Source organism: Alosa alosa, chromosome 22, assembly GCF_017589495.1.
Source record: "Alosa alosa isolate M-15738 ecotype Scorff River chromosome 22, AALO_Geno_1.1, whole genome shotgun sequence".
Lineage (NCBI taxonomy): Eukaryota > Metazoa > Chordata > Actinopteri > Clupeiformes > Clupeidae > Alosa > Alosa alosa.
The window spans coordinates 23,636,513-23,650,591 of NC_063210.1; the positions used below are offsets into that span (position 1 = coordinate 23,636,513).

Consider the following 14,079-nt stretch of genomic DNA (forward strand, 5'->3'; position numbering starts at 1 on the left):
AAGCTGATGAAGAAAAACCTTTTGTGATAGAAGGAAGCGGTTTATGCAGTGGTGGCAGGAAATTAATGTGTCTGTTGGTATGAGTATTCAAAAACAAAAACTTGTTGGATAATCTGTGTTTTCTTGATGCTCATGTGCTTGACACAAGGAACTGCTTTTTAAAATTCCTTTTTATCTTTTCTTTTATGTCATCATTCTTTCCCTGTGTACCCAAACCCTTGTAGGTTTCACCTGTCCTTCTTGTTTACTAGTTGCTGGAGATATACCTGAGATTTGATATTTGTAATGTCTCTCTCTCTCTCTCTCTCTCTCTCTCTCGGCTATTCTTGAAAATACTTTACATGACAGTTCCTAATAAAAAAGGATTAACCTAAACTGGTAGCTTCAGTTCTTAGCCAACAACATGGTTAGGGTTGAGCAGAGATGGGAAGTAACGAAGTACAAATACTTCATTACTGTACTCAAGTAGATTTTTCAGATATTTTTACTTTACTTTTTATTTTTGAGGCGACTTTTTACTTTTACTTCTTACATTTTAACACGAATATCGGTACTTTCTACTCCTTAAATTTTAGAAAACTGGCTCGTTACTTTAGTTTCAAATAATTTCAGTGGAGTTAGCCTACCGTTATTATTTTTCGAGTCATCTATAGCGGATGGGAATATACATTGCACTTGACGCACCACTACAAGATGACTTGACAGATTTGGGTGGCATTTATTCGCCGGCAAATCATTAAACCTTGATGGCAGTAACGCTAACGTTAGCACGTAGTAGTATGTCTCAATTAAATTTTGTCAAAAATGCCCTCCTCTCCTCGCCTTGATGCTTCCCTAACTTTTAGCTGCAGTGTAGCCTACTGTATATCCTTAGCAATAGGTAGATGCAGCACTGGGTCTTGAACAGGGATGTAGTGGAAGCTAAACGCAAGTAAACACAGTTTCCACTTCTGAAAGTTTATCCATCTCTTATTAGTTTATCCACCTCTCAAAAGAGTTTGTTCACCAGTACAACTGTTAACATTTAAAAATCTTACTGTATTATCCACAATAACAATATGTACACTCATCAACACTCTATGAACCACGTAATGCCACTTGTATTATTATAAACATTGGACAATAACCTCTACCATCATCAAACATGTTCTGAATGCCTTTTCTAAAAATCTGATACCGCATGGGACAATCCACCTTACCATGATCACAGAATTCATAGTTTACCCACCTCTGATTTTACCACTACATTCCTGGTCTTGAAATATTCACAGGAATCCATAGGAATTAAATATTCATGTTGTTTTAACCAATATTAGTTGTACAGATGTATAGTCCATCTTAATAAGATGGACTATACATCTTATACACACAACTATGAAGCCAACAAAGAGGCTACAATCCAAAACCTCAGAAATGCATACTTTTATTGTCAGTATGCATTTTGGGTAACGAAAAGTCTTATGGGGAGTTTCCATAGGGCATTACAAAACGCAATATTCAGTCCCGCTCCCGCCCGCATCTGTAACATGATGTCCCGCTCCTGCCCGCTAAAGCCGCATGCAGGAGGGATAGCCTATTCCGTTTTTCTTTCTGTCTCACGAAAGGAGAAACCACACCTGAGAAAGACTCCAGTCCAGATGTCAGTTTCTTGGTTCTGAATATAGGCTAACAACTGAAGTAGGCTTAGTCTGGTGCCCTCTTCCTCTGTCATGCTTTCGATTTTTGAGTTTTGACAATGACCAACAGGAACAAATTGAACCCACGTAAAGGCCTGCTATCCATCAGTTATGCTTAAACCCCGTTTTTTAATGCTGCCTAACAGAACATCCAGCTGAACTATAGTTATGAACAGTAGGCCTACTTTAATCATTTCCATATTTAATTTTACGCACATATTTAATTTGCGGGAGTGCAGTGAATCATCGGTTTGTCCCGCACCCGCGAACGTACCTCTCTCATCCCGCCCGGTCCCGCAAAGAGCTTTCAAAAGTTGTCCCGCGCCGCACTCTTTTGCGTCGGGACCGGCGGGTCCCGCAGGTCTACCGCGGGAGTGCAGACATCTACCTGTCAGTTCCATGCCGTTTTCAACAGCTATCAAGAAGAGAGGTCATGTCATGGATTTTTGTGAATGTTTCTTCTTCTTCATATGCATAAGTTTAGTCATCTAGTTCATATGATATTCAGCTTTATTGTCAATGCACAAATTAAATACCAGTAGTCTAAAACAAAATGCAGTTTTACCCAGTGGTGCAAATAACTGACATGTCCAAAAGGGCCTTCATGAAATGCGTTGCTAGAATGTTCATACACATTTTAACGGGCCAAGTTGAAGAGCTCGTGCAAATAATAGGCTGATTCATGTTCCCTTGCATTTTGCAACTATGAGGTCAATCTTTTAAGAAATTGAAAAAGAAATAGCCGGCAGATCAGGCTGAGTTCACCCAGCCTATAGTCCATGGTAGGCACCAGATAGAAATATTGTTTAATTTTGCGATTGAGACATCCATGCACTGGCGCTTTGGATACTTCACACACACATGTTTTTTAATCGCATAGACTACAACTACCAAGCAGGAATCAAAGCACATCGACTCCCCTCTCACACCCTAAACACGCACTTCGAACAAACAAAAAGCATCTCAGTCTCACGGTATAGCCATAGGCAAAACTGTATCGGACCGGTGTAACGTTAGTAGGCTACTAAATCATCCATCGCAAAGAATGATTTTTGTAGCACGTGCAACAAATATGTGTAGGTACAGCCCTGCCCTGGATACATCTCTCAACGTGCGCTCTAAAACATTTGGTTTAAATGGAGATGTATATCATTACGGGTGCGTTAATAAATCTACATTGCGGCGAGTTGACACAAATTATTCACTTTTACGAATTTATGTAGTTCAGTCCTAGTTAGGCTACCTTCCTATCTTCCTTACTTGAATCACCTTTAAAAATAGAGGATTGAAGTAGCCTATATGGGTGTTTGGGAATGAACGTTGACTCAGATGCTTTTTGAGACTTTGAGCAGAAATGTCCCAGGCCGCAGGATGCATCATAGACAGGTTATCTTTCAGGTAGCCTATATATTTTCCAATAAAAAACCATCACGTAGCGAACGTGTTGTGGCTAACTCACTTAGCTCCTGTTAGTAGCCTAGGTTATGGTCATAAGCAAATGAGATGACAGTCGAAAGATACAATTAGTGCTGCTATCAATTTGCTTGGTATAACCGCATTTATAGTTTTCTACAAATGCAATCAAATCCATCACGCAACCAATGCTAACAGTAACATTATTGTAGGGACGGAGTGGGGCCACTTTTCAGCCCGGGAGTTTCAGGCCCAAGACCGGCCCACGTTTTCCATAGTGGTGGAAATTGGATAAATGAAGCAACATTTCAGCTCTTACCATCCTGTAGTTTTTATTAGTACCATGGTTCAACAAATGTGTAAAGGTTATATTAATTCACTTCAACTGAGAAGTTAACAAAAAATATTCCACTATTCCACGAGTTAACAAAAACAGAAAGAAAGAAAGAAAGCCTTTGAAATGTAGCCTATCCCACGCTTCCACAAAGAGGCATATTGAACTAATGTTTAGGCTACATGTTTTTTGCATGGGTAGGCTATATTGTTGTTTGGTGATTTAGCCTACTCCTTTACCACACCCCCTTCTAAGCAAACAAGGCATATAGGTTCATCATGTAGCATACATATTTGGCTCTTTCTTACATTAAATAACTTTAATTTACCCTCTCTACTTGTCCCTGTAGTCATGGCCACATCACTAATTTCGGGCTCATCATTTTCAGTGGTCGACTGGTTGATCTGCTGCTCAGAGGCTACAATTTTTACCGCATAGGCCTACACAGATCAAACTTCAGTTTTGTTATTAATATTTGCATACTGCAAAGTCTATGAATCGGATCCAAAAGGCTAATATTTTAAGAAATGTAATATGTTGCAAATAGCTTGACAACGTTACAAACGTCCAATATTAGCCCAATAACTGCTAATAATCATTGCCTATTGGCTATCTCTCTTTACCAGTTGCCACTTTTTTCTGTAGGCCTAATCTAGAAGCTTGGCACATTTAGCAGCATCTACCTGGCCGTTTCAGTCCCTCCTGGCCTCTTTCTACCATCCATCCATCCTTCCTGACGCTTATGGCTACTGTAGGGCCGGCCCGGCTATCCATATCTGAGAAAACTTTTTTGGAAAAGACGGGCTATGTGGACCCAACCAACTCTTTTTGGGAGGAGAGAACTCCCTCACACGGTAGGCTACAACCCATGCAGAGGCAACGGTGCCATGCACAGAATGCGGAACGTGTAGCCTACTTTAAGAGAAGTTAGACTAACGTGACAAATGTCAATATTTTTTCCTCGACCAGCCCAAAAGTGAAGCGGCCCACCGGGAATTCTCCTGATTCTCCCGATTACCCACCCCGGGCCTGCATTATTGTACCTAGGTCCTATAGCTATTGATATTATAAGATTAACGTACCTGCAGTAAAAACCAAGCATGTCCGATAAACATTCTCAGATTTATTTCAGCTTCAAGAAGAAATGGGAATTACATTTCATGTGAAAATCGTCCTATTCTTATTAGACGTAAACTACAGTCCTTGTAGGAAGCATCCATTGTTTTTCCAACCTACTTTAGATTAACTTCCAACAAAATTACGTCTCACTGCAACGATGCGCCATCTGGTGGACAAACGACTACCACCAATACTGGAAATGCAGCCATGATGATGATGATGAATATTTGGTTTTCCTTTAATCCTACTGAAATTGTAATTATGTATCGGTCGTTCTAATTGCCGATACCGATAGTATGTGCGTGCCTGTGTGTGTGTGCGTGTGTATATGTGTGCACCGCCATCTACAGGCCAATGAGTGTACAGTCACTAAATGTACACATAACTTGTGTGACCCCCCCATGGATGACATTCTACGAAACTTGGCATACCCCAGAGAATGCCAGGTTAATCATACACATAAAATTTGGTGCAGTTCTGAACATCTTAACTGAAGAGAGGGGCGATTAAAGCAGAATGATATTGCATTTTCATTTTTTATCGGGGGAGTGCAAATCACAAATGAGTGATTATGGGCTAGGTTGATGTGGGCCCTTGAGACCAACATACCATAAAAATTTCTTCATCCTCAGTGCCACGGTTCAAGTAGTTATTTAGGAAAAACTGCATTTTTTGGGTCTCGGGGGGCCCAGCACGGAGGGGAGGGGGAGTGGCCCCCGTGGACCAAACACAATTTTCCGTAAAAGTCTAATGGGGCTACATACCCACCAAATTTCATGTGCCCCGGTGTTTCGGTGTCCCGGGTATCGTTGACCAAAAGTTCAGGAAGTAGATGACGGGGGCCAGGCACCTAACCCCTCACTGCTCCCCGAGCGCCACCGTTGTAGCAGGTAGCTCACTGCGCCGGGATTAGTGTGTGCTTCACCTCACTGTGTGTTCACTGTGTGCTGTTTGTGTTTCACTAATTGACCGATTGAGTTAAATGCAGAGACCAAATTTCCCTCACAGGATCAAAAAAGTATACATACTTAATATATATACTTATACTTAATTCTGTCTACGTAAATACGGAATGCACCTACACGCATCATTCTGTGTATCCCATATCAATTTCGTCCACAAAAGTATTGTGTTGTGTTACAGGCATTCCGTCCACGCAATAGTAACTTAACAACTTATGAAATGCATTCAGTGACATATGCTTTCATTGTGTGGTTCTGAAACGCATTCTACCAAGAGAGATATTTGAAAACTTCTTGTTGTTCTCTGTGGGTGTTTTTATTACTCAGTCCCAACCTCTCTGCACCCATGATTGATTTTGCCAATAGAGTACTGACAGCATTTGTAAAAAACTTTGGAGACTTATATGGTGAAGGGGAAATTGTTTTTACTATACATCAGGTGATACATCTAACTGATGTATACTGACAATTTGGTGCCCTTGACCGTGTCTCTTCGTTTCCCTATGAAAATTTTCTTGGAAAAATAAAAAAAATGTTGAGAAAGCCTCATCAACCATTACAACAAGTGGTCAAGAGACTGTCAGAGGTGCCTGATGCCTTGACTTCACCTCCAAGTGCGCAGCCCCTTTTGTTGTGTTTGTTTGTTGACTCACACCAGGATGGTCCATTGCCTCTGCAATTCAGCAATGCCAAACAGTACAGAAAGGCATTAACAAAAGACTTCTGTCTGTCAACAGACTGGGGACAACTGTATAGCGATAGGACAGGAGATTGCACTGGTCCAAAACATTGTGAAATCATCTGGTTCAGTTTTTATAGTCTACAGAACATTTAGCTACAGAGATTCACATTTCACTTATCCCTGCCCATCCGCTCACATAGGCTGTTTTCAGGTACACACACTAAAAGACAGTCTTGAAGTTGGGCACCTTGAGGATGTTCGAAGAAAATGTGTGCTTTTGCCAGACCAAGACTATTATGTTGCCATCCCTCTTCTTCACCAATCCTAATTCCTAACCCTCAACAACCCCCAATTCATAATCCTGAAAAAATCCTTAAAAAGAAAAAAAAACATATAGCCTATAAATATGCATCTATCTACAGTATGTATCTATCTATCTATCTGACAAAATGATGTGAATGCTCTGAGTAGTTAGAGTGCTTCAGCCGAGTAGCGTTGTCTACTCTTCCTGCGAAGTGCTTTATTTTTCTTTCATTTTTTTTGTCTTTTATGTAAAGGTAACTCTGGGGAGGGGGCATCTGCCTCGAGTCCGGCAAGCCTTTGAAGATAGTTAGGCTTAGGTAGCTAATAAGTTATGTTATGATTAGTTACAGGCAGTTTACCTATCACTTAACATAGTGATCACTTGCAGCATATACACCAATAGTGACTTTGGTGTGTAGATTAAGACAGATAGATAGATGCTTGTAATATAGGAAATTCTGGAAATATATTTCTAAGGGTTATTTTTCATACATTCAAAACTCATCAGAACTATTCTTCTATTTCAAGTGTTTCATTCATTCAGAAATATTATTCTTTTTTAAGTGTTTCATTCATTCACCTTATTATCAGATGGCACAGATGTGGAAGGTGGTGGAGTTCACGGACAAAGACGCTGCCGTAGTGCTATCCAGCTGGCTCGAGGAGGTTGGGGAAAGCTGAAGGTGTTACTGGCCTGGCTCCTATGACCACTGGCGGCTCCAAAAATCCGTTTTAAACCACCTTCCACCAGGTCAAAACTGGGATGTTTTTGATGACGTGAGGGTCTTGGTAGGCTGTGGTAAGGAAACATACTGCATTAAAACATTTCTTTAAGATTCAACTTGTTACATTGCACTAACACATGTCATTCACTTTCAGCAACATATGGTAAGGCCAAAGACTATTTGGATAAGTGTTTGCAACCTGACTGTGCAACTACAGACAGAAGGGGCACATTTATGTTGACCACTACAACATGACTCATTATGTCTATAACTCTATAAAACACTTTCATAAAGGAAGTACACCATCCAGCACATACACATGGAAACCGATATTTTAGGTACTTGGCCACAAACTCAAAACTCTCTGAAGCTCTGTTCTAGAATCTTTGCTCTGAACGCTGCGTTGCTAGGCAACATCAAATAAACTAAATGAGAGTCTTTTCGAGGTATTAAAAGTGTACGTGTGATTACGAATGGATGTGTGTGGTTTGCAATTAGAATAAACAAGAAATAACATTTCCAATAATTTCCCATGATAAATTACATAATATTTGCACCTTCCTTACTTGTGAAGCTCACACCGTAGGCTATTTCAAGTACACTAGTGAAATGTAATACAACGTTGCCACCTAGCGTTTAGATGTAGGCTATTTAACATTAACGTGACATTTCGTCAACTCCATGCTTTTAGGAAAACAATCTTTTTATCATAGTTCCCTCTTCAATGAGCGATTACCAGCTCGTTTCTGTAACAGAGATATCTGTTTATTGTCCCTACTTAGTACTTTACAACAAAACAACAAAGTAAAACCTAAATGCCCGTAAACATATGCATTTGCATACTTGTAACATTTTTAATAATACTCTCCCATCATGATATTTAACAATAATGAAAAAATTAATTTGAATACCGTCAATGTGAAAATAACTGTACTACGTCAGCAATAAATAGCTAATGTTGTCCTTACCATTTCAGTTCGTAAGTCCATACTATCCCATGGCTGAGCAAGGATTTCATGATTGGGCAATGTTGCCTGGAGACATTGAGCATACTTGGAAGGCATTGTGCTAGATGCACAACTGCAAATGTGGTGATAGTTACCAAATATGGGTGGGTGGTTTGCCAAATGCTGGAAACTTTTGGAATGTTTTCTTTTTTTTTAGCTTATGCACCCTCACATTGGAGTCCCGAGTTCAAATACAAAATTTGGTATCGATATGTGACAGTGTTCCAGAGATATGGATCTACTTCCTGTTCGAAGCTTCCCGCCCGATTTCATTTGGCTGTGACGGGCAAACGCTTTCGACAATCAAAAATCCTTCTGGTAACTTTTGTGAGGCTTGGTCCAACGATAATGTACGTCAAGTTTTGTGGCGTTCGAACCAAGTTTGTGACCTGTGAAAATTTAGTTTCGCTTTCTGTTCAATCCAATATGACGGACGAACGACACACCCACCTGACGTCATCTTCGCGAGCATCTTACACCGGTACTGACCGGACGTTTTAAAGTTGGAACGGTGTCTCTGTCTCAAATGGCCTAGGCGCTAGAGCTGACAAAAAATTAGGGAGACGGGAAAAATAATAAAACTTAAGAACAATAAGTGTGCTGCTTTGCAAGCACACTTAATAACAAATATTGATAACATTTTAGGATCAGCGCCATAGGATTCCCACGGTAGCCAGCGTCTGTGACGACACCTGAGCTTATAAAAATGGCGCCCATAGAGTCATAGAACGTACTTCAACATATCCAACGTATTTTCCAGCCAGTAATCCATCTAGTTAGGCCTACTTAAATTGTCTGGTATAAAGTTGTCAATCAAATTATCTAATCAACATGCATTCTCCACTAGTTACCATTTGTTGATGTTACCAGAGTTACCAGAACAGCGACAGTGGTCCGCTAGCCTCTTGCTATCTGGGCAGTGCCATTCATAGACAGTAAAAAAAATGGACGAACAGACTCCGTCGTTTTCAATGGGAGGGCACAGAGTCAAATTGAATGATTTTTCAGTTGGTCCCCCAAGTACTGCGCAGACTCGCACTTAACTTCATGACGTTAGCATCGAACTAAATATCATATGATAGATAGGCCAAAGATTGTTAAGGCGGAGCGATAGGCTACACAGAAATTCTTCTCACACTTCCTTTGCCTTCAAAGTCATCAAAGTTAAACATTTATTTAAGTATTATTATTAATATCATCCTCACAAGTGATATCAAGTCGTGTTAATGTTGAAACTACCACACATGATCATCTTCAAAAACAGTCATGGTTAAACAAACAAAAAAGTTATAGCCTACTTAAAGTTATAGCCACTGCTACCTAGCACTAGAAGCTAATCTTCACTTTTCTGACCTATGGTCAATCCATCGAAAACCTCAAATAATTATCGTGCCATTTTTCATTAGCTTTACTTGCCTCTATCCAATGCTTTACCTTAACATACATAGCTTTGTTCATGTTGTTCATACAGTTTCCGTGCTGGCCGGACTGAGCCAGAGACTTTCTAATGTAGAGACACAGCATTCAAAAAATACTCCATAGAATTGCGTGGGGCTTAGTTTGTCACGCCAATATGGCCGTTGTCTACGCATATCCCACCCCTTCCTCGGCAAAACGTTGACATGTAAATAGATTGAGCCAATCATATGGTGTGTTGTGAAGATATCGTGCCAATCATGTGTTGTGATCTCGCCGCTGGACCAAGATTGGTGTCGTGAAGCCTTGCGCACGCGCATTTTTGCCGAAATGGATGCCTGACGAGTGCCCAAAAAGCGTTGTCAAATGGCCGCCGAGTGGAGGGACTTGCCTATAAGGACTTTGACTGAGCTTCTTATCCAAACAATACGGTTATCTCCCTACGGTGCGTTAGCTTCCCCTACAACCGGACTCGCTAACTATACTTCTTACGGGAACCTCAACATTACATACGAGGTAGCTGAGCCTGTTTTGCCTTCTATATTGTTTATGTAGATAATACAGAAGCTACAATGTCGGCACAGGATATATGCTATATGAAGTTATGGCATTTAAAATAAATCCTAAAATGAATGGGCTTCTATGGGGGTTAGTAGAGAAGTGGTCCCTCCAGCCTCCATTGATTCTTCTACTTCCGGGAATTCGCCCCTTGGTGCCATGTAATATCAAGTGGACATTAGCAAAGATTAGCTAACTATGCTAGCTATCGAAAAGGCTGAGGGCGGGCGCTTGTCTGAGCTTGTGCGGCTGGTGCTACTGTAAACATGTAGGCTTATTTGCGTTTTCATGGGCGGGGATAGGGATCAGTCGATTGCCTCTACTTTCAACTTTAGCTTTTGCAGTGGGTCAATCCCCTGCTCTTGGAAGTCAGCGATTGTCCTTCCACTATTAAAGGTGATCCCACTATCCTACATAACTATTAGCCTATCTCCAGACTGTCTGCTAAAGAATTTGAATCCCTTGTAAATGAACAGCTTAAACAGTTTTTATTTGATAATGATATTTTACTGTAAGTTACAGTGGTGCAACCTTTTTGAAACAAGCCCACAGAGCTGTGTAGAAGATGAACAGGTGCCAGCGAAAGAGTAGTCTTCATGGTACAATTACCCATGTGACCGTGACCTTTGACCCCATGACTTAGAGTAGCCTACCTAATAGCTGATGTTTATGACAGTATGAATGATGAATGGAATACACAGGTTTTGGCTGATTTTATTTTGTCACAGCAGTAGTGGAGTCAAACAGAAAATGCATTTGGTAAGCTATATGTTGCATTGAATTAAAAAGCCATTCACAACAATGCCTTCAAAATGGACATAACAGACCCACTATATCTAAACTTGACTATTAGTCATTAAACATTTCTAAAAGGCAGTACTTCAGTAATACATGTGGAAGATTACACTTAATAGCATTATACTTGCTGTTAGGGGAAAAATTAAGGTAAATAGATACAAACCCAGAAAAAATGAGATACAAACTCAACTATTTTAAAGGCACTAAGGGTGACAGCCTGTGCTGCTGACAGCTTAGGAATAGTGTTGCCACTATTTACATTCCAAAGCTTTTAGTAATATATATATTTTTTACAAAGTTTTAAAACATTTGCAGGTTAAAAGACTCAAAGTAAAAGTATAACAGACTAAATACACCAGCTCCCTACGATCACCTAAATTCAGATCTTCAGAGGCAGTGATTGTGTTGAGAAGGAGAGAACAGAAGCCATCAGTGGTAGAGGAAGGATAGTGGAGAGGGCCGGACGTCAATCAGCTGGTGGATCAGCCGGTGGATTACCAAATAGACCAGGCGCAATTTCACCAAAATCAATGACGATCTCTTTGGAAGCTGGCAGAAAAACCCTGACACACAAACACACATGATACACATGCACACACACACACACACACAAATGGAAAAAAAGGGAAAATATTTTGTTTAAGAAAAAGTTTAAGTGAACTTTTCTCTTGTGATGCTTTGAATGAAATTCACCCAAACTTGAGTGAAACAAGAAGGGGGATCAAATTCACAGCGTTAACTATAACCTCCCCCAACAAGCACAGTTCAGTGAGTTTATCCCCATCTATCAGTCTTGGCACTTCTAGTAGAGCAGTTAACCCCATCTTTGCTCATTCTCCAGTCCTACTCACTCCTCTCCTTCCTTCAGCTTAGAAACCCATCTCCCACTAACATAATAACCCTTTTGTCATCTCGTGAAAATACTTTCCCTACACCTTTTAGGAAAATCTCTCCTCATGTTGATGAATACATGCTAGAGTTTGATGGAATCTGAATGGCCGTCAGCTTTTTATTTTAAAAGTGATCCCCAATGATATCGTTCTTCATATTGTTATTGTTATAATTTAGGTGTGGATGTTGTCGTCCATATTAGCCACAACAATACTTTTTTGCCGTTATAGTTGTAGGTATGGTTCTTGGTATGAACACACACACTACTGCATCACACAGTCCATCTCTCTCTCTCTCACACACACACACACACACACACTACTGCATCACACAGTCCATCTCTCTCACACACACAAACACACACACACACACATACACACACACATACACACTGTATGTTTGACTGGTGAGTACACACTGCAACACACTCACACATGAACACAGACAAAGAGCATACCTGTGTTCAAATAGCTACACAAAGCACAGTGTATAGTAAGGCTGCACACACACACACACACACACGGCCATATTTGTGAATGAACAATGCAGCAATGCCACATTTTTTTTTTGTCTGGCTGAGAGTTAACCTTAGAACAACCAGCTAGATGTACATGAAGCATGTCTGGCCCCCTCTCTTTCCCTCATGTCAATGGCAGAGTAGGTGCCAGATGAGGAGCTCTGGAGACTCACCTGTATGGGATTTCCGCCAAATCAAGCATTTTTTTGGAGGCTTTTGTAGTGTTCTCGCCTTTGTACTTGTCTGACAAATAAATCACATCCTTTATACCTGTAGGTAACAGAGGGAGGGAGAGAGGAATGGAGAAAGAAAGTCAACTACCTGTATGACAGGCTGAGCAGGAGCTGACCTGACATGTCCCTACACATAAAACATCAATAATACAATAATATAGTTAGAGAACCAACTGTCCCCCTACAAGCTCCTCCAACCCCAGCACGAATATTAGATTAACCAAACGTGACAGCCCAACGAATCCTTGCGATACTGGGTAGGAGGAGCTGGTAGGGGGACGGTTGGGAAGCTTTTAGCTTACCGCCCTTAGCTAATCCACTGTTTGTGATTTGGGGCTATAGCGTATACTGGGACAAGCTCTGTAGTGGTTGATCAATGAAAAATACTGTCTCGGCTTACAGTATTTGAGTAATGCAGAAAAAGACCCTGGGGTCAAATTTAGCTGGAGTTACACTTTAAAAGAGAAAAAAAAAGAGTGATTTTTCACATAGATCTCCGTTTCTCGAGGTCACCGAGTACTGTCGATACGGAAAAAAAAAACGTTTTACCTAGTTCAAGTTGAATTCCAACAGCTAAAGCGGCCAGGCAGCTACAGCGCTACACTCTGGGGGCGTGAACATGGGAGTGGGACTTATTCTCTCCAGTTATATAAAACCTCCATGCTTCAAGGTGTGAGTGAGGCTGTGAGATGAAAATAGATGGATGGAGTAAAGTATGGAATGAGGGAGAGAGAGAGAGATAGAATGAAGACAAACATGCACTCCTAAAAGTAATGTGTTGTCCCTATCTGCACACAGAGAGAAAAATGTTTGCAAATGAGGAGCGCACTTTGAGGGGCTGCATGTAGGGAAACAGGGAAGCTCTGCCTATCACTACAGCATGGGCGTAGGTTTAGGGTGGGACCCTAGGGACTAGTCCTTGTCAATATTTTGAGATGACAAAATTGCCCCCACCAATATTTTAGCGAACTCCTTTGTGCTATTTGGACTATTCCGACAGCCAGGACGACAGTAAAAGAAACACTGTCAATTAATTGGCTGAAACCAAAGGGAGTTTATCTGACACTGTATAGGCTAAGTTATCAGGGATGTCTACCAATACATACTGGTAACCCAAAAAAGGCCAGTGTAAAACATTTTAATATTCCCTTTAAAGCTGCAGTTGGCAAGATTTTTTTGATCATATTCACTGAAACCGACACTGTGCTCCGACAGAACAACATAAATCAGCCGGTTTTAGAAAAAAACCTGCACTTCTACCTCCACCTAGAGTCTGTTATTTGTTTTGCAAAAATCCACAGCTCCTGGTTCTTCTGGTCCAATCAGAGCAGGGCTATGTGATATCTGACTGTCAATCACAGTCTGGTGCAGTCTGGTGCGCACTGACGAGCACAAACTCGATGAGGGGGTGCTCGGTGGTAGTGGGGGAGGGGCATGAGAGTTGT

General features: G+C 40.9%; 1 protein-coding gene across 1 annotated transcript in view; it reads right to left on the bottom strand.

The window, feature by feature from the left end:
- Positions 1-10,893: 10,893 nt before the first annotated feature.
- LOC125287610 (deoxycytidylate deaminase-like) overlaps positions 10,894-14,079 on the bottom strand; it is a 33,201-nt gene continuing 30,015 nt past the window's right edge. Inside the window, exons 5-6 of the mRNA XM_048233532.1 lie at positions 12,575-12,671; positions 10,894-11,556 (exon numbers count right to left, since the gene is read on the bottom strand). Coding sequence (XP_048089489.1) covers positions 11,460-11,556; positions 12,575-12,671 — 194 coding nt within the window. The 3' untranslated portion in view covers positions 10,894-11,459. The remainder of the gene's footprint in view (positions 11,557-12,574; positions 12,672-14,079) is intronic.